The sequence below is a fragment of the Pipistrellus kuhlii genome, unplaced genomic scaffold (genome assembly GCF_014108245.1).
Source record: "Pipistrellus kuhlii isolate mPipKuh1 unplaced genomic scaffold, mPipKuh1.p scaffold_m20_p_2, whole genome shotgun sequence".
NCBI lineage: Eukaryota > Metazoa > Chordata > Mammalia > Chiroptera > Vespertilionidae > Pipistrellus > Pipistrellus kuhlii.
This window is the reverse complement of record NW_023425515.1, coordinates 50937061-50961100: the sequence shown is the minus strand read 5'-3', so window position 1 is coordinate 50961100 and position 24040 is coordinate 50937061. Positions and strand designations below refer to the sequence as shown.

Genomic DNA, 24040 nt, shown 5'->3' with positions numbered 1-24040 from the left:
TGTCATGAGTGGGACCAATTTCACCAAACCAAGCTTTTAGTCAATTTCGGGTATCCATAGCATTCAGGCCTTTTTGTTTCCAGGACTGGTGCTCCTACATGTCCCAGTTCCTTCCATATTGGACTCCCCACCTACTTTCCTCCTGATTGGTATCCTGCTCTGGATGACAGGGATTAATAGCAAGAATTCTGCAGATGTTAGAAGTGTAATCACTTCAGGTCAAGGCTAGAATCTACCCAGTGGATGCATAAGGCCAGGAGTTGGCAATTTTTGTTTTCTGTAAGGGGATGGTGAAGATCTTCAGCTTTATGGGCCATAATGTCTGTCACTACTTAAATCGGCTGCTACAACCCTAACCATCATAGACAATATGTAAACAATTCGATGGCTGTGTTCCAATAAAACTTTATTACAAAATAAGCAGCAGGCTGATCCCTGTGTAAGGCTGTTTGAGAGATTATTTCCGGTTGAGAACACTTGGGGCTTACTTTGGAAACAGGCTGAGATGGGATGGGAGAAGAAAGGGAAAGGCTCAGAAAGAAGGCCTCACAAATAACCAAGAGTCAGTTTGGGCAATGAGCAACGTGCATGCAAGAAGGTGGCAAGAAGTTGAAATTTAACTAGGTAAGAGCAAGTACATTTACAAGCCTGTGCAAACAGACTTTTCATAGTTTCGTCTTTTATTTAAAAAAAAAATCACTATTTTAAAACTATGTTTAAAGTATTATTTAAAAAGTCCTTTACAATTACAATCACAAGCTTCTCCCTTGTATCAAAAGTTGTGCCACTATCTTGATTACTTGTGGATTCACCAAGCAGTCCAGTAAGTCATCTGTAGAAATGAATGTTTGGGAAGGGCCCATAGTACTATTTGAAGCAGTCTGTTCAACAATTTCATTCTCACGCCCACTCACCAGGCGTGGCTTCTTGGAACGGTGCGATTTGTCAAAGTGCTCTCCGTCTTTACCGACAAAGCCATTACCATCGTTTTTAAACATGCTTTCTGTTTCTGAGGGTGGTGCTTCAGAACTCGGAAGAACGGGAACCAGATCAGGGCCAAAGGGACTTGGTGCCTGCTCTCCTACTGTTCCCATGGTTAGGTTCTGGCTACCTGTTTGTTCTACCTCCATGAGGGCGTGCACGTTGAATTCCTCCTTTTTCATGTGCTCGCCGTTTGTTCTGAGTGCTTGGACATCTGCTGTCTTAGATGTTCTGTAATGATCAAAAAAGGCAGAAACAGCTCTATTTAAGTAGCAACAATTGACTTCATGGGATGGTTCCTCAACCTAAGGAAAAAGAGAAGTCTTTTAGAGTGGTTACATAAATTGGAAAATAAATCTCGCCAGGGTTGACTTATTACAGAATGCCAGCTGCCATGATGGAAACCAGGGGGGGCCTACCTCCGTTGGGTTCAACCAGGCCCTGGTGCTGGCTGGGCCCTCCGCAGTTTTCAGGGCGCACACAAGCATGCGGGTGATTGCCTCTTCTACCCGGGCCTGGTGGTCCTCTTCCTAAGTTGAGATAAAAACGTCATTTTTTCATTTGTCTCTCTGTCTCATGGCTTACAACAGAGAGTAGAGTCCCTTAATTGTGTGCTCTGTTCTCATCAACATAAGCTTTGTTAGAGAAGGAATGGCAGAACACAGTGTTTTATGTGTTCACTATCATCTGACATCTGGGAGAGCTGTGGAATATTTCACTAACCAAACTTAAGTATATATCCTGTCTATAAGGCATAGGCCTTGAGTATGAACTGTCTTGTGATGGTTTTTCCAATCTTTTCCATTCTCTGACATGGCTCAAGCAAAATAAATAAATAAATAAATAAAAGAGGAATAATCCCTATAGAGGTTGATATGCTAATCGTTTGAGGAATGAGAGAAAATTTCATATAAACTTGTCGCTACTTAAACAGAGCTGTTTCTGCCTTTTTTGATCATTACAGAACATCTAAGACATGTAAATATGTAAAGATACAATAAATATAAAATATAGCATATAAATATAAAATATAGAAATTGTATTAAAATTAACTTCTGTTCCTCAAACACATAAAAGAAAAAACAAACCAGATGCCTCTAATATTTAGTCTAATCGATATGAGATTAATATCTAGAATATATAAAGAATCTGCACAGTTCAAAAAGAAAATGACCCAATTTTTTTAAATGGCTAAAGACATGAAGATGAGGATTTCAATAAAAAACAATTATATGAGTAATAAACATAAAAATATGCCTAACCTCATTAAAAATAGGGGGAAAATAAATTATGAAACTAGTAAAAGAGAGTTTAATAATTGCAAGTGGTAGAAAAATGTGCACAGACAGACAGAAATCTTACACACTGGTGATGGAAGTGCAAATTCATCGAGCCATTTGGAAAACTGTTGGCATTATCTTGTAAGCTTGAGTATTATATACGCTACAGACCGGCAATTCCACTTTGAGATACACACATATTCTCTATAGAAACTTGTACAAAGCAATCCATGGGTGTCTACTATGTACCAGAAAGCAAGGATAATCTCAGAGATTAATGGTGACATACCAAAAGGGCACAAGCCAGCCTGAAAGAGTTTCACTAAAAACCTAAAGAAGACTCAATTTCAAAATTATCTTGGGAAGCTGGAATGTTCAACCGAATTGACATGAAGAAAACCAAGAGAGACGACTAAAGAATAGAACTTAGGTTTAAAGAACCAGCTTTACAGGTTCAGGATGAAGGGCAATCTGATGTGGCAGCTGATCATGTGAGAAAAAGCATGGGTATTGTAGAGCTGGATATGAACCGCAAGTGAGATTAGATTACTAAAAAAGTTAATGTAGTATGATAAGCAGTACTGAAGAAATTGAGGATCTAAGTCAGGTGAGGTAGAAATCTTATTCTGTACCAAATAAGCCCAGTTTTAGGTACCGAACATTAAGAGGGCTAGGCTTAGCATAACAGCTCTTTCTCCTCATGGCAATTTCTATTTTTAAATATTTCCCATGTGCCAGGCACTGTATTAGATGCTTGTACATGTTTTGCCCAATTTATTAGGTAAACCTCATAGCCACCCTATTGAAGTGAATGCAATTATATTTCCCTGTTCTACCAGGCTTCATGGCATTAAGTAACCATCTAGGTTAAACAGCTAACAAAGGTATATAGACTTGTGTCTTAAGTCTACCTAACCCCAAGCCTACAGCCAAAATGGTGGAGCGTCTGAAAAGAAAGTCACACAAAAACATCGTGCAATAAAGCAGAGCTTTTGAGCCTGGGAAAGATTAAGAGGGAACATCACAGGTATCCTCAAATATTTAGAAAATAAAAACGTGTGTAGTTTCAGAAATAATGGGTATGGCTATAAGCAGGCAGATGACAAGCCCAGTGTTCAACAACAGGATGAGCTGCCTCGGGAGGAGCGGCATCTGTTGGGGCTATTGCAGATGTGACTGGAACTGGGAGTGGACGCGGACTCCATGGACTCTGCCTTGGCATGTGCTCCCACTCCAGTGCAGCATGCCGCAAGATGAACATCGGTGAGTCTACTGATCTCCTGCCCCACCTCGCACCCAACTCCCAAGGGAGACAGCTCTGCTCTAAGCTTACACAACACAGCTTCCATTACTGTGAGTTCCACCAGAGCCCTTTCCATTCCCAAGGGGTACCAAGAGCTTGACTGGGGGAAGAGCTACCAAAGAAAGGAGGTGCAACCAAGGCCGGAGAGCACAGCAGAGATGGACTGAAAACCTAGGTTAAAGAGGGCAGTCAAATCCTCTGATGAGAGAGCGTATAGGTGCAATCAAGGCTTTGGGTAGAAGACATAGACTTGAGCCAAATGGGCAGCCATTTTAATTGTTGAGTAGAACAGGCAACCAGGACTAAGGATAGGGTATTGGAGGGAAAAGGCTTCTGGCAGAAATGAAATGATAAAAACCTAGCACCGAATGATTCTGCTTTGAGAAGATGCATAAGCCAGGACTGGGAATTGTCCAACTAATTATGAGAGCCCTGAATCAAGAAGTAGTATTTCTGGTCCAGATGGTGTGGCAACATGAGACATGCATGGCAGATCCAGCTAGGCCCGCACAATCTAACAACACTGGTCAAGAGAAAAGACTCTGCAAGCCAACCTCAGGGCCCAGTGTGTGCCCTGAAAAGAAAGAATGGCACATCACTAACCATCCTATTTCCACCCTCAACATCCATCCACAGAGCACAGAACACATACCGTAATTTATGATACAGCAACACAAAGTAATACTGGAATGTTGGTTAAAATTAATCACCACATTTTAGAAACAGGCTTTGTGTATCTTAAAAGCAGGGAATACAATTATTAAGAAAAAAAAAGTACCAATTCAATCCACGAGTTTATACTGACAGTGACAGGATCAATGGATTCTACGTAATGCCACCAGTGTCTGGGAACAAATAAAACCTGAAAACCAAATAAAGAATCGTTAGCACACGTTCAGGACATTTTATTTTTCTATCAGAATCAAAATAAAAGCCCAATCGAAGATACTAGAAAAAGAAAAGTAATAAAAATGAATATATAGTAATATTGCTGTAATAAAGAAAAACAAGAAAAAATCCCCAATCCTTTTATTTCCTTTTTTATTGACAAATTCATCTGTTCTACAAAGGACACTGCCAGCTCCTCCAGTTTCTACTCTCCTTAATCCAAGACCTTATCTGTTTACATCTAAGACTTAGTAAAGAATTCTGAGGTTCTAATATTTCTTCCTTTCCATTGCAAAGTAATGGTATAAATTCTGAGAATGGGCCTAGGTAAAAATACAGGACATAGTTTCTGTCTCCTCACAGTCTAAAACCCAGCCAGTGGGAAAGCAGTACATAGAAAGGTGGTATACTAGCAAGTGGTGAGTTAGATGATTAGACACTGGTACAAGGGAACTTCAAAGGTGGAGAAGCAGGCACGAAATAAGGTCAGGGGCATCCTGGATGGAGGAAGAGTGATTTGAACCAGGGCTGATAGAGTTTAGACAGGGAAAAGGATGAGGACGTATCAGGAGGGAGAAGTGGCACAGACAAGGGAGGTGGGACTGGTGAGGCACAGAAAATAGGCCAGTCTTACCACTGCAGAGGGAGTAATGAGTGATGAGGTGGGGGAGCTAGTTAGGCGAGGGTCTGTGGAGGGCTCTGAAATGAGAACACACAGTCTGGATTTTATCCAATGGCACTGGCAGTGGCTGAGAAATTTTGAGTAGGGCGATGGTTAAAATAGTGACATTATGGCAGAGTCTGGGAAGGAGGGGAGATTCTTGCAATGGTCCAATTATTAAATGTTAAGATCTAACTAGGAAGGTATAATAGCAAAAAGCAACAGACAGAGTCAAGTAAGATTGTGCTTGTCCAGACTCAGTATGAGATTTCCTCGGGAAGGCTGAAGAGAACACACGGAGAGTGCCTCAAGCTGTGGGCTCCAGATTTAGGAAACTGGTAGCACTCGCTGCGGACAAGTAGAGCTGGGAGGTTCCCTTTCAGTGGAACAAAACTAAACACAACCCCTGGATTCCTTCATAAGGAGGTCATGAATGTCCCATCACAGAGTATACTTTCAGTACAGTAGTAAGAGAGAGCCAATTTGTAGTGGATTAAGGAATAAACAGGATGTAAGGAAAATGGATATGATAGACAAAAACACTCATTCAAATTTGGTTATTAAAATGAAAGAAAAAATGAATTGCAACTTCACACCCACTAGAATTTTTATAACAAAAATAATAACAGTAAAGGGAAATAATAAGTGTTGGTGAGGACACAGAGAAATTTGGAACCGTCAGACTTTGCTGGTGGGAAGACAAAATGAAGCAGATGGTGTGGGGAGAAGTTTGGCAGTTCCCCCAAAAGTTAAACACACAGTTATTCATATGACCCAGCAATTCCACTCCTATATATGTACCCAAGAGAACTGAAAACATATGTATGTACAAAAACTTGTACATGAATGTGCATGGCAGTATTACTTATCATAGCCCAAAAGTGGAACCAACCCAAATGTCCATCAATTGATTAACGGATAAACAAATTAGATCTTCATACAGTGGAATATATTCAGCCATAAAAAGGAATAAAGTATTAATAACATTCTACAGCATAAGTGAACCCTAAAAACATTATGCTAAGTGAAAGAAGCCGGTTCTCAAAGCTCATAGGCTGTATGAGTGTACTTATGTGAAATGTTCGGAACAGGTACATCTATTATATACAGAAAGAAAATAGGTAAGTGGTTGCCAGGGACTGGGGGGGAGGGGAAGAAGGTGTAGGGGAGTAACCACCAATGGGTGGAAGCAACTTAGTCAAATTGTTTGCGTTGGAGTACTCAAGTAGGGAGGAAGCAGGAAGGAAGCCAGGAAAAGGGACAACGGAAGGAAAACAGGCAGCAGAGGGGGATAAGGGAGGGAGTAAACTCTCCGTAATAGCCTAAGAATACATTCCAAGTTGTTAACAAAACATCAGACAGCAAATGCCAGTGTTGTAAAGGTGATTTTCCCAACTGAGTAGCAGCACTAGGTACCATACTTTGGAAATGTTTCAGAGACAGTTACATAAATAACATCCACTATTGCTTTTTGCACATCATTCTGCCTCTGAAATGCCTCTGCCCCTAGATGCACTGCAACGATATGTGTCTGGGTTCCAGCATGGCTGAACAGATATGAACTGTGAATAAAGGTTCCAGAAGTGCTCAAATACCCATGCCTTGACCCTTGCTCTTCATGAAAAAAAGAAGAAAAAAAAAAACACAACTTAGCTGTCTTCCTCCACTGTGCATTCTCTTCTTTACCAGTAAGAGGAGCTGTATCCCTCCTCCATCTATCCATAACCTGAGAAGCAAAAAAGTATGTATGTGAAGCCTACAGCTGGAAAAGCTACCTTCCAATAGCAGAGCACCAAGGAAGAAACCCTTCTTATGTGTGCCAGTACTAGGGGGAGGTGAGGAAAGGGAGGGGCACGTGGCCTAAAGGACAGCTGCCGCATTACCTGTCCTGGGCTCATGTCTTCGAGCTTTCTGGAACTGAGGGAAACGTTTTCCATCAGGATTGACAACATTGACTTTACTGAACACACTGGATTCTTCATAAGGGATTCTAGTTGGATAAAGGAGAGGAGTGTCTTCAGGGGGAAAGAGATGCCATCTTTTCCTAATTTCAGCAAAGAAGACAAAAATTAGTACTCTGAACTGGAGACAAAACATGTAAGAAGGCCGCAGTAAATATTCCTTTTTACTCATTTTCATTCAATCCATAAAGCAATGGAGGAGCAATGTCAGTAGTCACTTGGCCCACCTGTCAGTAAGTGCTGGCATCTGTGCTGAACCTGGTGGAGGGAGGGCGGGAAGCAAAGAATAATCTCATGATGCCCTGAGGCAGCCGTTAGCTGGGACAGGATCTACCGTGTTTCCCCGAAAATAAAACATCCTCTGAAAATAAGCCCTATTTACAGGATTCCTTCTGAGTGAAATATAAGGCATCCCCCGAAAATAAGCCCCCCCCAGGCTCTGTCTCAGAATGAAAATTAATTTATCGAAATCAGATAATGATTCCCGCAGGAATGACGGCCTATCTCCAGAATCTTGATATTGCAATACACAAGCCATTCAGAGACAATTTGCCCATGAAAATTAATGACTACATTGAAAATAGAATGGAGAGAAATCAGCGTGGTAACATTGTGAAACCTAAACTGCAAGAAGTTGTGACTTGGGTGAAGAATTCATGGGAGAAAACCACTGACAGTAGCATTGCAAATGCACTGCGAACAGGCTACGTTGACAAGAAGTACTAATTTAAAGACAGTGCTATTGCTAAACATGAGAGATTTGGTCCACTGATTCTGAAAGAAATGGAGTCACAAGAAATTCACCAGGGAATTCAGGAATTGGGTTGTTATGATGATGTTCCAGAAGATGATGACATGATTGTCATTGAATAAATGAGTAAATTCTTGATACTGTAGGATTCACAGTTTGTCTGGTTTGTGTTGACAACTACCGTACTATCGTACCGTATACAGGTAATAAATTTCCTTTATTTTCATTTAACAATAAATGTGTACCGTATTCTTCTTCATGGAAAAATAAGACATCCGCTGAAAATAAGACCTAGCGCATCTTTGGGAGCAAAAATTAATATAAGACACTGTCTTATTTTCGGGGAAACAGGGTAGTTTGAAAGGTCATTCTTTCTTACCCCAAATCCAAGTCCTCATAAATTGTTCCTATTCCTCATTCTAGAGCTACTCAGAATGAAGTCCACCTTTCAGATATCTGTATTCTTATCTTATCCAGAGTAACCAGTATAGTTTTATCCTCTACTTTCCATACTTCTTCCTGTTAGATAATTTTTTTAAGTTAAACATTTGTTATGTTAATCCATTAAGGAAGACAAATTCATAAAGGATGCCACATAACTCATGTAGTGTAGTATAATGGAGGAGTTTTCAAAAAGAAAACTGTAAGAAGTTTGAGTCACTTTAAATTGTTTTCAAAAACTGAGATGATAAATTTTAAGTTACACAACACCAAACACACCCATACTTTGAACCAATGGAGTGAGGTCATGGGAGATAAAGGAAGAGCAGTCAAAAAGGAAGAGACACAGAAATACACTGGTGGGGAAGCAAAGGGAGAGAGAGGTAGAAAAAAAAACACATACCTAGTTCTGAGAAAAGCCTGAAGCCCTCTCATGATCCAATAGAGTTCCACTGGGGCCATCATATCATTTCAGAACTGGGAACAGCCCTAGCTGGTTTGGCTCAGTGGATAGAGCATCAGCCTGCAGACTGAAGGGTCCCAGGTTCGATTCTGGTCAAGGGCACATGCCTGGGTTGCGGTTGGGCAGGCAATCAATGATTCTCTCTCATCATTGATGTTTTATTTCTCTTTCCCATTCCCTTCCTCTCTGAATTTAATAAAGACATATTAAAAAACAACAACAAGAACTGGGAAGCAGTTGGCTGCCATTTTCAAACCAGGGAGTATACACTCAGGTCTCATTTTGCCTTAGAGATGATAAAGCCACTCCATTCCACTTACCTATGACTAGTTTAGAAAAACGTTGGGTGTTTAGTATGATTAGAATGTTGGAAGGACCATCAGTCTAATTTCACTTGCAAAGTAGTGGAAGAGGGACCCAGTACTTGCTCGGGTCTTCCACTGGCCTAGAGTTGATGGTAGAGCCAGAACTAGGTCCCAGCTCTCCTGACCTCTCCCGGTACCAGCTCCTCGCTCTGCCCCATAGCTGTGTTTCCCAAAGGAAGCGCGATAATGATAACCATGTCATACAATATGCAACCTTCTTTTGCTAATCAGAAAACGTCCTGGTTTGGCAAGCTGAAAGAACAGAGAATAAGAAGTATTTGCCTGGGAGGCAAGACCCCTATGACCCTTCCTGCTTTTCCCTCTGTGCTGCCCTATAAAAACCCTGAAAGGCCAGGAGAAGAGACTGGGGAACCATTAATTAGGGGAAAATAAGGCTGCACAAACAACAGCTGGAGTACATCTCCCCAATGGCAGGAACACTTACATTCCTACATAACTCCTAGAACCAGGGGCTATCAAAATTATTACCTGACTTAGCTCTTATGTCTTTAAGGATCCATAGATAGATGAAGATATAAACTGACCCAAGTTTCAAAAAAAAAAAAAAAATACTGCATTGTATCTACAGCTAGGCACAAACTAAAATTCAGAGTTTAAAGAGGCAGTTCCGGCCCAGCAGTTCTCAAACCAGGCTCCCTGCCATCGCCTCAGGGGCCTGGGGGTGGCAGCAGTCTCTTCCTTTCAGCAAACTGCTCCGCTCTTACTTGTTTAGGCTTGAAGGAAAGGTGTTCCTGCTTTTAAATAAAAGCTTAAACATTATGCAGACTCTTATGTAAAAGAGCTAAGCAGAGCACTATCTCACTGAACTAAGATTCTAGGATTAGCTTTCTGTTGTTAATCCTCACCAGAGAATTTTTTTTTTTCATTGATTTTTAGGGAGAGTGGAAGAAAGAGGGAAAGACAGAGAGAAACATCAATGTGAGAGAAACATAATGACTGGTTGCCTCCTGCACTTGCCCTCACCAGGGCCTGGGTTGGGGAGGAGCTTGCAACCAAGGTACATGCCCTTGACCAGAATGAACCCGGAACCCTTTGGTCCACAAGCGGATGCTCCATCAGCTGAGCCAAACCGGCTAGGGCTAGGATCAGCTTTCTGAAGGCTACCCTGAACATGGCTGAGGCACCATGGAAACCACCATTTCAACTGTTTCCCTCACTTCACAAAGGAGGAAACAGAGGTTAAGAGATCTGCCCTGATCATGAGGCAGGCTGACCGGATGGGGCTGGGACTAAAACCTTGGGGTACTACCACCCACTCTGTGCTGGTTCCTATTCCTGTGCAACACACAGAGGTGCATTAGGCACGCAGACACACACACTCTCATGCATGGGCACGTGTGTTACCTTCCTTGTACCTGGAATACCAAGTTGCAACCATACGAATCCAGATGACAGGGTGTGTGAGCCCCCAGGGAGCCAATCCACAATGTACTCTCCCGTCCATTTCTTCCACGAAACCCGAAGTCAGACCATATCACATCCTGTTTTGAAAATAAAGTTATAGTCCATGAAGAACCAACCAATTCCTCTCATAATACTGTTGCACCTTAGTCTGACATAAACCCAAACCCATGGAATTAAAAAATATATTTAAGCTAGAAGAGAGCAAACTGGTGAACCGACTTGCAGGTTTGGTTTTATTCGTTTTTTCAATCATGAATATGTCCTGCTGAGCTGAAGAAAACAAAAGAAAAAACACTTCCATGGGCAGAACATGGTCCTAAATGCTGACACTTCTTTTTTATCAGTATCTTCAATCTATGTTTTCTATTTTTAGAGGCAAACCTTTAACAGATGTATTCAGAGAAAGAATATTTTGGGGAGACATTTAACGGATGGTTTTTGAGGAAGATTAGAATGAGCGTTTCCATTTTTGTTCTGAGTGATGAAAATAGCGGAACATGTGAACATAACTAACGTCTGTTAAAGAAGGGGGAATTTGTGCAAGGTCAGCACCACTGTAAATGCCTCTGGCTCGCGTGCAGCCACTCCAAGGCATGGCAAAAGTCATGTGTCTTCCAAAAGTCATGTGTCTTCCGGTTATGGCCCAGAAGCTCCACGCAGTGACTCAGCTCTGCATTCCCTGAAATTACACCTGCCTCAGGGCAAGTGCTCATAACACTGGCTGCTCGGGAAGGAGAGAAGAATCTGTGGCCTGATTATGGGTAAATGGTTCAGGCCAGGAACATTTATAAGCATCTGTCACATAGTTGGTATGACGCTGCGTGTTTGGGATACAAAAATTAATGCAACGCAGGCCCAGCCTTCAAATTTAATAAAGAAAGATTGCCCCTTAAGTGGAACCTTTCACTATAATGTGGCAGATGCTCTGACAGAAGTGAGCAGATAGCAAAAGAAGGATGCCTGGTCCCCAGCAGGGAGCCTGGGGAAGGCTTCCAATGAACCCGGGTCCCCGTGGAACAAGTCACCACACCTCTCAGTCTGGTGTTTAGCTAAAGGCAGCTCAAAGACACGCAATATAAACCCAAAAAGCAAGGGTTTGCCTTAGCTAAGAAGCAGCTGGTTTAAGTGATTCTTAATCTTCTAGTGACATTCTATTGGGAATCTAATGAATGCCAACACCCCTATCCACAGAGAAATGCAAGCACACACAAAATTCCTTATGCTTTGAGGGAGTAGCACTGACTGCAGGTGAGAAACGCTGTTCCACAGCATTGCTTCAGAAAGAATCACAGAAGAAAGAGTTTCTATAGGATGGGGGCTGACGGGGAGGGGAGTTATAATAATATATGAGAAACTGACAATGAAATGATTAGATCAAGGTGGCCTAAACTACCTAAAATTTCAACAGCATATTGGCTGGGAAAAACCAGAGGAGGAAGAGTTGGGGAGGCAGGTGATGGGGTTGCAGAGAAGAGTGTGAATCAAAGTATATGTCAGGAAACGGACAGAATTTTGTTTCTTTTCCCACGGGCTCTTGGGAGTTGGGCCTTTCTTATCAATCGAGTTCAGCTACTTACAGGCAGCCAAATGTCTGAAATCAATATAGACCCAGGAGAAATCAGCCTCAAGTCTTGCTAAAAACAAGTGACTCTGTTAGGTCACGACATCAGTGAAACCAACACAGGGGATTGATGGGACGCTCCACCCTGGAATCTATTCTCACATCCACCTCAAGCACTGGAGTAGTCTTTCTTTTTAAAATATATTTGTATTGATTTCAGAGAGGAAAGGAGAGGGAGAGAGAGACAGAAACATAAAGGATGAGAGAGAATCATTGATTGGCTGCATTTTGCACACCTCCACTGGGGATCAAGCTCACAACCTAGGCATGTGCCCTGACTGGGAATTGAACCATGACGTTCAACCACTGAGCCATGCCAATCGGGCCAGAGAAGTCTTTAGAAATCATCTATATTCAGAAAATTCTATTGTAACACTGCCCCTGAAAACAGCCATCAAGTATCATGTTAACTGCTTACTATAAAAACACTATCTGTTTTTCTATAATTTCCAAAAGAACCTATATTTGTTTTTTACAGTATAGACAAATTTATTTTTTCTTCTGCCAAAAACTGCTGTCTAAAATTATATGAAAAATAATCATGCTTTTTCCTTTTCCTTGTCTTCCCTCCTTTCCTTCCAAAATGTTTCCTCTTACTCCCATGCAGTTAATCTATCTACCTCCACTCTCAGCCTCTGCAACCACTGACCTACTTTCTGTTATCACAATATTTTGAAACTGGATTCTACATAACAATAATGAGGAAAAGTTTTTTTTAACATGGTTTAAAAATATCCCCCAATACCTTCAACAAATGAGACTAAAAATCTGGTTGTAATAAATAAAAATCTGATTGTAATAAATAAAATTCAAGAAAATGTATATGCTTCAGTTTTCTTGATCATGTATATCTTAAAAGTATTACAACATTTAAGTGATAGAATAATGTCAAAAACAGTATTAAACTCTAATAGAACATTTACTACATTTCTACCTTAACACTTGGCTTCTGCAATTGACATTAAAGTACCTTGGAGTCCCAACTTCATTCAAGTTGGCATCTCTAGTAGCTAACAGTGAGCACAGCAAATGCTAAAAATCTGCCCAGTCACTGATCTAGGTAACTAGGTCTATTTTTATCCTTAGTATCTCCTAAAACTGTTCCAGTTAAGTTAAAGAATTGTTGCAGAATCAAATATCACTGGAAAATGTTGGCACTTAACCAAATATTCCATAATTTTAATTTTAACCAGAGAACTGAAGAAAAACTGGTAAGATGCTTATAAAGAGAAGGTGGCTTTTTTGGCCTACCAAGTAAACCAATCACCAAAAGTAATTCTTAAATTGTTTAGTTCTAGAAGACGATACAGTACTTCACAAAATATTTAAACAATATTTTCACATATGTATTATTACCTTCATTCCTGTCTTACATATAAGAAAGCTAGAGGTTCAAACAGGTTAAACGAACTTATAAAAGCTCATACCAAAGGTTCTGAGAACACCACAATTCAAAAATATTTGTTCGCCAAGACCGGTTTGGCTCAATGGATAGAGCGTCGGCTTGGGGACTGAAGGGTCACAGGTTCGATTACGGTCAAGGGCATGTACCTTGGTTGCGGGCATATCCCCAGTGGGGGGTGTGCAGGAGGCAGCTGATCGATGACTCTCTCTCATCGATGTTTCTAACTCTCTGTCTCTCTCCCTTCCTCTCTGTACAAAATCAATAAAATATATTTTAAAAAAAATATTTGTTCTTAACTTATACCATTGCTATTTGGGTAATTTGTGACCATGTTTAATTTGAGTCTGTCAATTAAAACTTGTCTTCTATTTTTCTCCATGACTAGATCATAAATACATGTAGGAAAACTGATTATACATAATTCTGTAGTAAACTTACATCTAAATAATATAAAGAAAAAAAAAACACAACACTAATATTGGCCAAAACAATAAGAATGGAACTTTAAAAAAAAAAAAATCTTTATTTTTGAAAGTATTACATATGTTCCCTTTTTCCCCTTTGACCTCTTAATTAAAACTATGTAAAACTTATAAAGAATAAATACTTCAATTTAAATTTTAAAGAACCCTTAAGTGGATATTACAAATTAGCAAGTACTTAGGGCTCTTTTTTCCTTAGGAAATTACCTTAAGTAACATAAACAGAAAAAACAGGTAGGCTTGGATAAATGCCCAAATTCTTACATTCCAATTTGTTCCATCAGAAAGCACCACTCGCCATCAAACAAACTCCTTTAATCATCACTAAACTGCCTGGTTCAATTTCAACATACTTTCATAACTATGTTACACAATAAAGTCTAAGACAGGTAGGTAGAACTAATCTTCCACATATTGCATTTTGGGGTTTTGTGTTCTGGTGACTTAACAAACTTCCAGTCTCTCAGTAGTTAATCTGAATCACAACATAACATTCTTGGGCAAAATCCCTTTTTCTCTATATTGATTTCTAATAGCTTCAATTGTGATGATACATATTGATAATTATAAAAGGTAACACACCTGTCATTCTTACCTAATGAATCAGAGGTAAAGAAATTTTATATGGTAATGTCACAAATTCCCTACCTTCCTTGGAAAGTAGAATACAAATGTTTCAAATAAATGCTTTACTTAGATTAGTCAATGATATGATATATAACTAAAAAATAGTGAGACATATATTTGCCAGTATGTATTTTGCATGTTTATCAGTGGATGATTTTAATTTGTAAAATAACATGGTTAATACATAAACTTTAAATAGAGCTAAGTAAAAACTTATAAAGCTAATAGAAGGCTGAAGAGAGTTAAGAATTTCGTATCAAGATTAACAAATGCTATAATTGATTAACTAGAAGCCACAAGGGTGAAGCTAGGGGTTTAAGTTAAAACGTTATTTGAAGGGCCCTAAAGGCTGAAGAAATATCAAAACCAGAAATAAGAAAAAAATACACTTATGTAATCGTTCAATTACTTATTATGCACAGAGGTCCCACCCCACTTTATATGCAGTTTCACTTTCCATGATTCAAATATATTAAGTGGAAAACTTCTGAAATAAACAGTTCATGTTTTAAATTCAACACTCTTCTAATGTTCTGCCCAGGACATGAGTCATCCCTTTGTCCAGTGTATATTCATTCCATAAGCTATCCACCCTTAAACAACCTAGTAGCTTTCTGGGTTATCAGACTGTGCTCAGTGCTTGTGTTTAAGTAACCCTTACATAACTTACCAATGGCTCCAAAGACATTCACATAACTTTTATTACAATATATTTTACAACTGTTCTCTCTCATTATTAGTTATTGTTAATGTTTACTTTGACTAATTTATAAAATAAATTTTACCAGAGGTATGTATGATTAGGAAAAATAGTATATACGGGGTATTATCTATAGTTTTACATATCCGCTGGGGGTCTTAAAACATATCCCCAGTAGATAAGGAGGACTACTTCATTCAGCACTATGTTAACACTTCTGGGAATAAAAGAGTATAAAACACAGTCCCAAACAGCTTACAATATTGTTAGAGAAATTTTATGTAATATACCATTTAAATAACAATCCAAATAAATCAGGAATGAAAGTAAGGGATGACTGGATGTGGGTGCAAGTGGTAGAGAAGGCTTTACAGCCAAGGGTGAACCTTAGCCAGACCCTAGAAGTAGAGTTTTAATAAGGAGAAACAGAGAAGAGCATGAGCAAAGGCCAGAAGGTGAGAGAGAACATAGTGGCCCAGCACTCAGCGAGGAGACTAAACAGGAACTAAGTTAGAGCAGAAAGGATGCATCAGTCATGTTGGGGAGAGTCTTAAATGCTATCCTTAATTTTAAGTCATGAAACGTTTGTGAACATGATTAACATATTTCAATATTGAATCTGGAGCATGACTTGAAATATATTTTCACAAAAAACTATTTTAGAAGTAATTAGAGAAAGAGTCAGAACTGAAGGAATATAGAGTAATTTCAGAAGCGATGTAGACCAGATGTTCTCGAAATGGCTCATGGAACCCCTTGGGGGTTCTTGAGATCCTTCCACAGGATCTGTAGGGTTAAAATTATTTTCATCATACTACTAAGATGTTACTTAGCTATTTCACTGTGTTGACATTGAGGGCACAAAAATAATGGTGAATAAAACTACTGGTCAAGATAGTGGAACCAAAGTGTCTCCAGCATTCTTTTTTTTAATAAAGTTTATTGATTTTTCACAGAGAGGAAGGGAGAAGGATAGAAAGTTAGAAACATCGATCAGCTGCCTCCTGCACATCCTCCACTGGGGATGTGCCCCCAACCAAGGTACTTGCCAAAAGACTGCTTTTATGTCCACGCTTAATGGACTGGATACATGTATGCCCAGTGCCGTTATGCCTGGGTTGTGACAGATACAAATGATGGGTTCAGATCAGAGATTTATCCAAGGCAGAGAGAGCCTAGACTGAGCATAAATGGAATTCCTTAATTCTGGATGTAGAGTTCCCACAGAACGGAATGTAGTTAGACCCTCTGGAGACATACAGTGAAGCAGTTAAAGGCTATAGGGCAGACAGCTTGGGTTACTTTTTTCTTTTTTGTTACTTTTTTCTTAGTTGTATATTTTCAAAAACTTTTTCAATTAACCACTTTGTGCCTCATTTTTCTTAAATAAGGTTAATTATTAAATCACAGGGTTACTGTAAGGATTATAAAAGTAAAGCACTTAGAAAAGCATTAATTATAAGTACTTGAGAATCATTACTATTACACAACATTTTGTCTGAAATTTAGAGTAAAAAAGTACTAATCTAATCTACAGATTGGGTGGGGGATATGAGAAATAATAATGAAATACTCTAAAAGTTCACAATGATATATAAAAGATCCAGCGTTAAATATCCATAAAGCAATCACAACTAAGACTGTAAGAAAAAAAATTTCCTCAGCCGAAACCAGTTTGGCTCAGTGGATAGAACGTCGTCTGCAGACTGAAAGGTTCCAGGTTCGATTCTGGTTAAGGGCATGTACCTTGGTTGCGGGCACATCCCCAATAGGGAGTGTGCAAGAGGCAGCTAATGGATGATTCTCTCTCATGGATGTTTCTAACTCTCTATCCCTCTCTCTTCCTTTCTGTAAAAAAAATCAATAAAATATATATATTTTTTAATCACCTCAAAATTATCATCTAAAAATTAGTAAAGAGTAAATATGGTATAGACTTTGGATTCAGATAGCATCTACAAAATGTTTTTAAAACTGATGGATTTATTTCATGGTTTTGAGAATAAAAATATATCCTCACCTAACAATTATGAAACAGCTGATGCCCTGACCAGTTTGGCTCAGTGAATAGAGTGTTGAAGGGTCCTGGGTTCGATTCCAGTCAGGGGCATGTACCTTGGTTGCGGGCACATCTTCAGTAAGGGGGTATGCAGGAGGCAGATGATCGATATTTCTCCCTTATCAATGTTTCTAACTCTCTCTCCCTCTCCCTTCCTCTCTGTAAAAAATCAATAAAATATATTAAAAAAAAGAAAAGGAAACAGCTGATATAGTTTTCATTTTTTAAATAAAAAGAAAAAAGCATTTTAAAATTTAATAAAAAAATATACAAAGTATTAACAATTGTATCATAGTAATTATGTAAACAGCATCTACACCTTGATTCAAACTGGGGGGAAAAAAAACACACAGGCCGAATTAAAAACTTCTCATGAGTCCAAGGGCTACAGCCTATGTGAGAGGGAAGTGCAGAGAGGGAGTTGTGGTAACGGGCAGGAAGGGAGGAAAGTGGGGGAGGGAGGTAAATAGACTGCTGTGATGGCTAAGACTTCTCTCCACAAAAAATGGGCAGGGTAAAGGACTCTGATGCCTTGATCTGATTGTGGGCAAGACAAAGTCATCCTAACGACTTTCAGGGACTACTCCCATTCATGCCCAGGCCTAAGACACCCAGAAATCAGAGCAGGGAGTTTTTAAGATCACTCCACAAAATAAACTGGCGGTAGAAAACACTTAAAAGGAAAGAGGATATTGTAGTCTGCAAACTCTGCTGTCAATTATGTCAACACATGGCAAAGAACTTCCACATTCTTACTTCTGCCAGTACGCCCACACTTCTGCAGGACTCCTACAATAAATGCAACCATAAAGTGGGAGCCCAGCACCTGAGCCAGGCCTTAAATCGGCACTAAACCCTCCAAACAGGGAGAGAAGGAAGCAGCAGCTTGGAATGCTTCTTCATATAATCAGTTCTGTAACTCTGTCTCACCAACAGAAGGAAAACTTCTATGTAGGTCAGAGGAAATGAAGTGTTATACATAATCTGTGCTTCTAATTCACTCCAAACCAGCCCCGGAGCTGTTTAAAGGTGCAGGAGAAAGTGCATAGGAAATCTGGTGAGCAGAGAAACAGTGAGAAGGCTGCTGGTGTGAGTGCCCAATATTCCGCTTCTCTTGAACAAATCTTTTTGTCTAGAGTGGATAAAATACTCAACACCCACAGTGAACCGCTTTTGAGAGAAAATAACAGTGAGGGAAATGGGATCAGGAAATTTCTAATTTGTGAATTTTTCTCAAGAACAAATTAATATCATGATTAAAAGGAATGTGTTGACTTACCTGGAAAATACCTGTCTTGTCTTCAAATAGACTGGCAACATATTTATAGTCAGCATACGCCCAGAATTTGGAATAATCATAATCTATAAATGGTCCAGAAATACTAGAGTGGTCACGGTTCCAGGTCAGAAACTCTTCAAGTGTAGCGTCTACGTAACTACATGAAGTTTCAAACTGAGGAACTGCAGAGTAAGAGGACCAAACTTTAAATGTATTTGAAACAGTTTTCCAAAATTGTTTTTTTTTAAAAAATAAAGATAATTTCAACCAAAAATGTTAACTATCTTTTCAATTAATAAAAAGTTAATTTTGCACTTGCTATATAATTAAAATCATTTACAACTTTCATAATACTATTGTAGTACATATATACAATGGAATATTACTCAGCCATAAGAAAAGATAAGATGTCATTTGCATGGATGAGTCTTGAGAATATCATGCTAACCAAAATAGTCAGACAGGAAAGTCAAGAACTGTATGAATTTAACTCATATCTATAATAATCTATAATAATAAAAGCATAATATGCAAATCAACCGAATTACCAAACAACAGAACAACTGTCCAGACGACCTTTCGGATGACCATGCTATGACACGCACTGGCACCAGGCCAGCCAAGGTGGGTGCGATGCAATTGGTCGGGGGCCGTCATTGCCCCACAACTGCCCCCAAAGAGGTAGGCCCAGGCCGCCTGCTGCAGGACAACCTATTGGGGGGAAGGAGGGCACCTCAGAACAGGGGAGCCAGGGGTGTGTGGCAATGGATACAGGCAGCACCAGAACCAAGCGTGTGTGGCTGGGCAGCCGGGGCTACGAGAGCCTATCCTTGCACGAATCTCGTGCATTGGGCCTCTAGTATGGGATATAAAACTGGAAGCAACAAATGAACAAATAAAACAAACAAACAAAAACTTTAAGACACAATGGTATGGTGGTTACCAGAGGAAAAGGGAGGTGGAGGGAAGGTATCAAAGGATAAAGAGGATCAAGCACATGGTGATGAAAGAGATTGGACTTTGGGTGGTAAACACATAATGCAATATGCAGATATATTATAGAGTTGTAATCTGTATAATTTTATTAACCTATATAATTTTATAGCCAATGTCACATCAATAAGTTTAATAAAAATGTTTAAAAACATTACTACCACTCATTTTAAAAATAAATTAACCACTAATTTTTAAATAAAATAGTAAAATATTCTAAGTTTTTTTTAATAAAAAGACACAGTTTTAACTTTAAATCTAAAAACTATTCTTACTATTGGCTGATTCAGTTGTTAAACAACAAAGCGAAAAGCTCTTCTGAAAGAAAGCTTTTATTGAGTAAGATATAAAAAGAAATCATTAAGCTATTAAAAAATATTAGAATATTTATTTTTAGACCTGGCTGGCATGGCTCAGTGTTGAGCGACGGCCTATGAACCAGGAGGTTGAGGTTTGATTCCTGGTCAGGGCACATGCCCAGGTTGGGAGCTCAATCCCCAGTGGGGGGCATGCAGGAAGCGGCTGATCAATGATTTCCTCTCATTGGGAATCTGATGTTTCTCTCTCTCTCTCTCTGAAATACAAAAATATATATATATAATACAAAAATATAAATTTACAAAAAGAAATTTCTAAATAAATAAGATTAAAAATATTAATGGATTATATGATTTGACTATATAAAAAGGTAAAAAAAAAAATGAAGCAAAATCAGAAGACAAATAATAACGTGGGAAACACATTAGTGTATCCATGTAGAAATTGCATTTCTTTTAACATGATCCATTCTCCTTCCTGCCAATCCTCTCTCTTTTTTAATGCTTAAGCCCTTAGGACATCAGACTCCAGTCAGCATCAACTGTCTTAAGAACGAAGCCTCAAGTCTGCTGACCACAGAAACAGCTGTGGTAAAACCAACCACACATCTTGACTTCAGTTGTGTTTCAGTCCCTGGCCCATAAAAGCAGAAGGACCCCACTGGCCACACCTCAGTGAGCTAGGCAGAACAGCATGATGGCTGACTTCAGGACCTGAAACATGATCAACTACTCCCTACTTTTGCCCCAACCAATCAGAAGAGCCTACATCCCCAACTCCCAAAATCATCATGAATACTAATTTTCCCCATACATAATCTGTCCCTGTGTGGTCCCTACTGGAGCCAGGTTTTAGAGCACTAGCTTACCTGTGACTGCAGGCTTGTGCCATTTCCTTAAATAAATCTTTACTTTCTTTGCTGTAAGCTCTTGGTCACATCTTATTGGGCTTTGATGGGTGCTGGCAAATGGACCCCTTTAGTCTGGTAAGATCAGTAACAAATACAGTGTTCTTAATATGTAAGGAATTTATTTAAAAAAAAAAACAAAACAAAACAACCCCCCCCCCAAAAAAAAAAAAACCTCAAAAACACGAAAGCCCAATAAGGAACAGCAAAGAACAATTACTAGAAAGAAAATATAATTGCCACTAAACATGAATACATGTTCAACATCACCAGCAACCAAAGAAATGTTAATTAAACTCATGTTATTTTTCACCTATCAGCAAAATTGTCTTCATTTCTTTTTAACTGAATTTATTGGGGTGACATTGGTTAATAAAATTATATAGCTTTCAGCCTGCCCGGCATGGCTCAGTGGTTGATCCTATGAACCAGGTCAGGGTTCCATAGGGTTGTGGGCTCAATCCCCAGTAGGGGGTGTTCAGGAGGCAGCCAATCAACGAATCCTTTTCATCACTGATATTTGTCTCTCTCTCTTTCCCCCTCTCCCTTCCTCTCTGAAATCAATAAAAAATACATTAAAAATAATCAGGATACAGTATAATGTATCATCTGTATGTTGTATTGTGTGTTCACCATCCCAAGCAAGATTATTTTTTAAAAAGTGCCGCCTGCAAAGAGCTGGGCCGTAGTATCAGGGTCTTTCATCCTTCACCCACACAAATACCTGAATGTCCATTAGGAGCTCAGTTCTCCATGAGAAATTGAACTTCTTCATGGGAAGAGAGACTTTAAAACAGTTCATTACTGACATAACTAATCAGATATTGTAACTATGCTAAATGTTACTACAAAATAGTGGGTGCTCTGAGATAATTTAAGAATCACACATTTGGGGGTAAGGGAGGGAGATGTGGTCAGGAAAGACTTCCTGGAGAAAATGTCATTTGAGCTAATATCTGAAGGAAGAAGCAAAATTAACTAGGTAGGTAAAGGTGGAGTGAGGGGAAAGAGGAACAGAAAGAAGCATGGCTAGACAACAGACATGAGGCCCTGCGGTAAGAAACAATCTCTGGAAAGACAAAAAATGCAGAAATGCTTGTTTGGCTTGAGCTCAGGGAGAGGGATTAAGCTGACAAGACAAATAGAGCTTTCTACACCAAAACAAAATTTTGACCTTTAGCCTAAAGGTAATGAGAAGCCATTTAAGGGTTTAAGCAGAGAAATAAGATGAGTTAAAAACAAAACAAAACAACAACACTGTCTCTGGTTTCAGTATGAAGAAGAATATCCTAGGTAGAGAGAACAGGAGGTGCAGTGGTACTATAGATGAGGCTACTGGGAGGAGAGAAAGCAGGGTAACCCCAACTAGGGGATGGCCATAGAGAGAGAGAAGCAGGTTGCTACTAGATATTTAGGATATAAGTCATCAAATCACCCGACACCACTTAAGAGAGGCATTCCGAGTGACTCAGAGAGTTCTTGTATTAAGAAGCTTTATGATTATTGTTGCTACTGATGATAATGGTCATACCCCTTGACCTAGTCATGATCCTTTTAGAAATCTATCTAGAGAAATAATCACAAACTTGGACAAGATTTATTTTCAAAGTTGTTTACTACAGTCCTACTTAAAATTTTAAAACTTTTAAGCAATCTAAATATCAAAATAAGAGAATTTAAAAAATACATCATGGTACTATCATATAATGGAATATTAGGTAGCCATTTAAAAGTCACATTTAATATTGAGAAGCTGCTCAGAATATGTTAAAAAAAAAAAAAGCAGGCTATGAACATTACTTTTGAAAGACAAAAAGGCGTATATGGACATATGTACACTTTGGTAATAGGACCAAGTGCTTTTTAATTTCTCTGGATCTTCCTATTGTTTTTCAATATTCTCTACAATAAGCAAGTCATATTTTATTTTTAAATTATTTATTTTTTAAATAACATTTATTGAACAGTGCTTGCCACTGTTCTAAATATTTTATGTACATTTACACATTTAATCTATTACAGATAAGTTACTTACCCAAAATCACACAGTAAGCCAAAATTTGAATCCATGCAAGCTGACTCCAAGTCAGCTCTCTTACTGCTTGCGGCAGAATTGCATTTATACTCAAAGAATTACTTTAAGATTTAGTATCCAGAATATATAAAGAATTCTTTTACAACTCAACAACAAAAGACAACTCCCTCAAAAACAAACAAACAAACAAAAAACAAACAAACAAAAAAACAGAACAAACCACCCAAAAGCAAAATACATCTCAATTATTGATAGAAAATGGGCAAAGCATCTGAATAGGCATTTCTCCAAAAAAGATACGCAAGTGGTCAATAAGATTATGAAAAGATGCTTAACACTATTAGTCAAGGGAAATGTGTATCAAAAGCATAATGAGATAATAATTCACACCCACTAGAATGGCCAGAATAAAAAAAGGAGTAAGTGTTGGCAAGGACAGAGAACTTTGTCACTCATTTTATTGGGGTGGGAATGTAAGATGGCTCAGCTGCTTTGGAAAACAGTTTGGCAGTCCCTCAAAAGGTTTAATACAGAGTTACTATATGACTTGGCAATTCCACTTCTAGGTATAAACCCAAAAGAAATGAAAACATATATCCACACAAAAATTTGTACATAAATGTTCATAGCAGCCTAATTTATGATAGCCTGAGTGGAAACAACCCAAATGGCCAGAAACTGATTAATGGATAAACAAAATGAGATATATACACATAATGGAATATTATCTATAAATATAAAAGCCTAATATGCAAATTGTCCCTGTGGAAATTCAACCTGGAGACCATCACTTGCTATGACGTGCACTGACCACCAGGGGGCAATGTGGAACAAAGGAAGGCCCTGGTTGGCAGCCGGAAGGCCCTGATAGGCCCTGATCGCTGCCAGGCCTAGGAACTATACCTTTGCATGCATTCTGTGCATTGGATCTCTAATTCAGTAATAAAAATAAATGAAGTACAGATAAAAGGATGAATCTTGAAAACATGCTATATGAGTGGAAGAAACTAGCACAGAAAGCCACAATATTGTATGATTACATTTATATGATGTGCCCAGAATAGTCAAATCAATAAAAACAGAAAGTATTATAGA

General features: G+C 38.9%; 1 protein-coding gene across 1 annotated transcript in view; it reads right to left on the bottom strand.

The window, feature by feature from the left end:
* Positions 1–389: 389 nt before the first annotated feature.
* The window catches only part of HSPBAP1 (HSPB1 associated protein 1), a 43321-nt gene continuing 19670 nt past the window's right edge, over positions 390–24040 (bottom strand). The window contains 7 exon segments of the mRNA XM_045583944.1: positions 390–1286; positions 1401–1511; positions 4343–4426; positions 6997–7009; positions 7011–7157; positions 10460–10596; positions 18693–18874. Coding sequence (XP_045439900.1) covers positions 753–1286; positions 1401–1511; positions 4343–4426; positions 6997–7009; positions 7011–7157; positions 10460–10596; positions 18693–18874 — 1208 coding nt within the window. The 3' untranslated portion in view covers positions 390–752.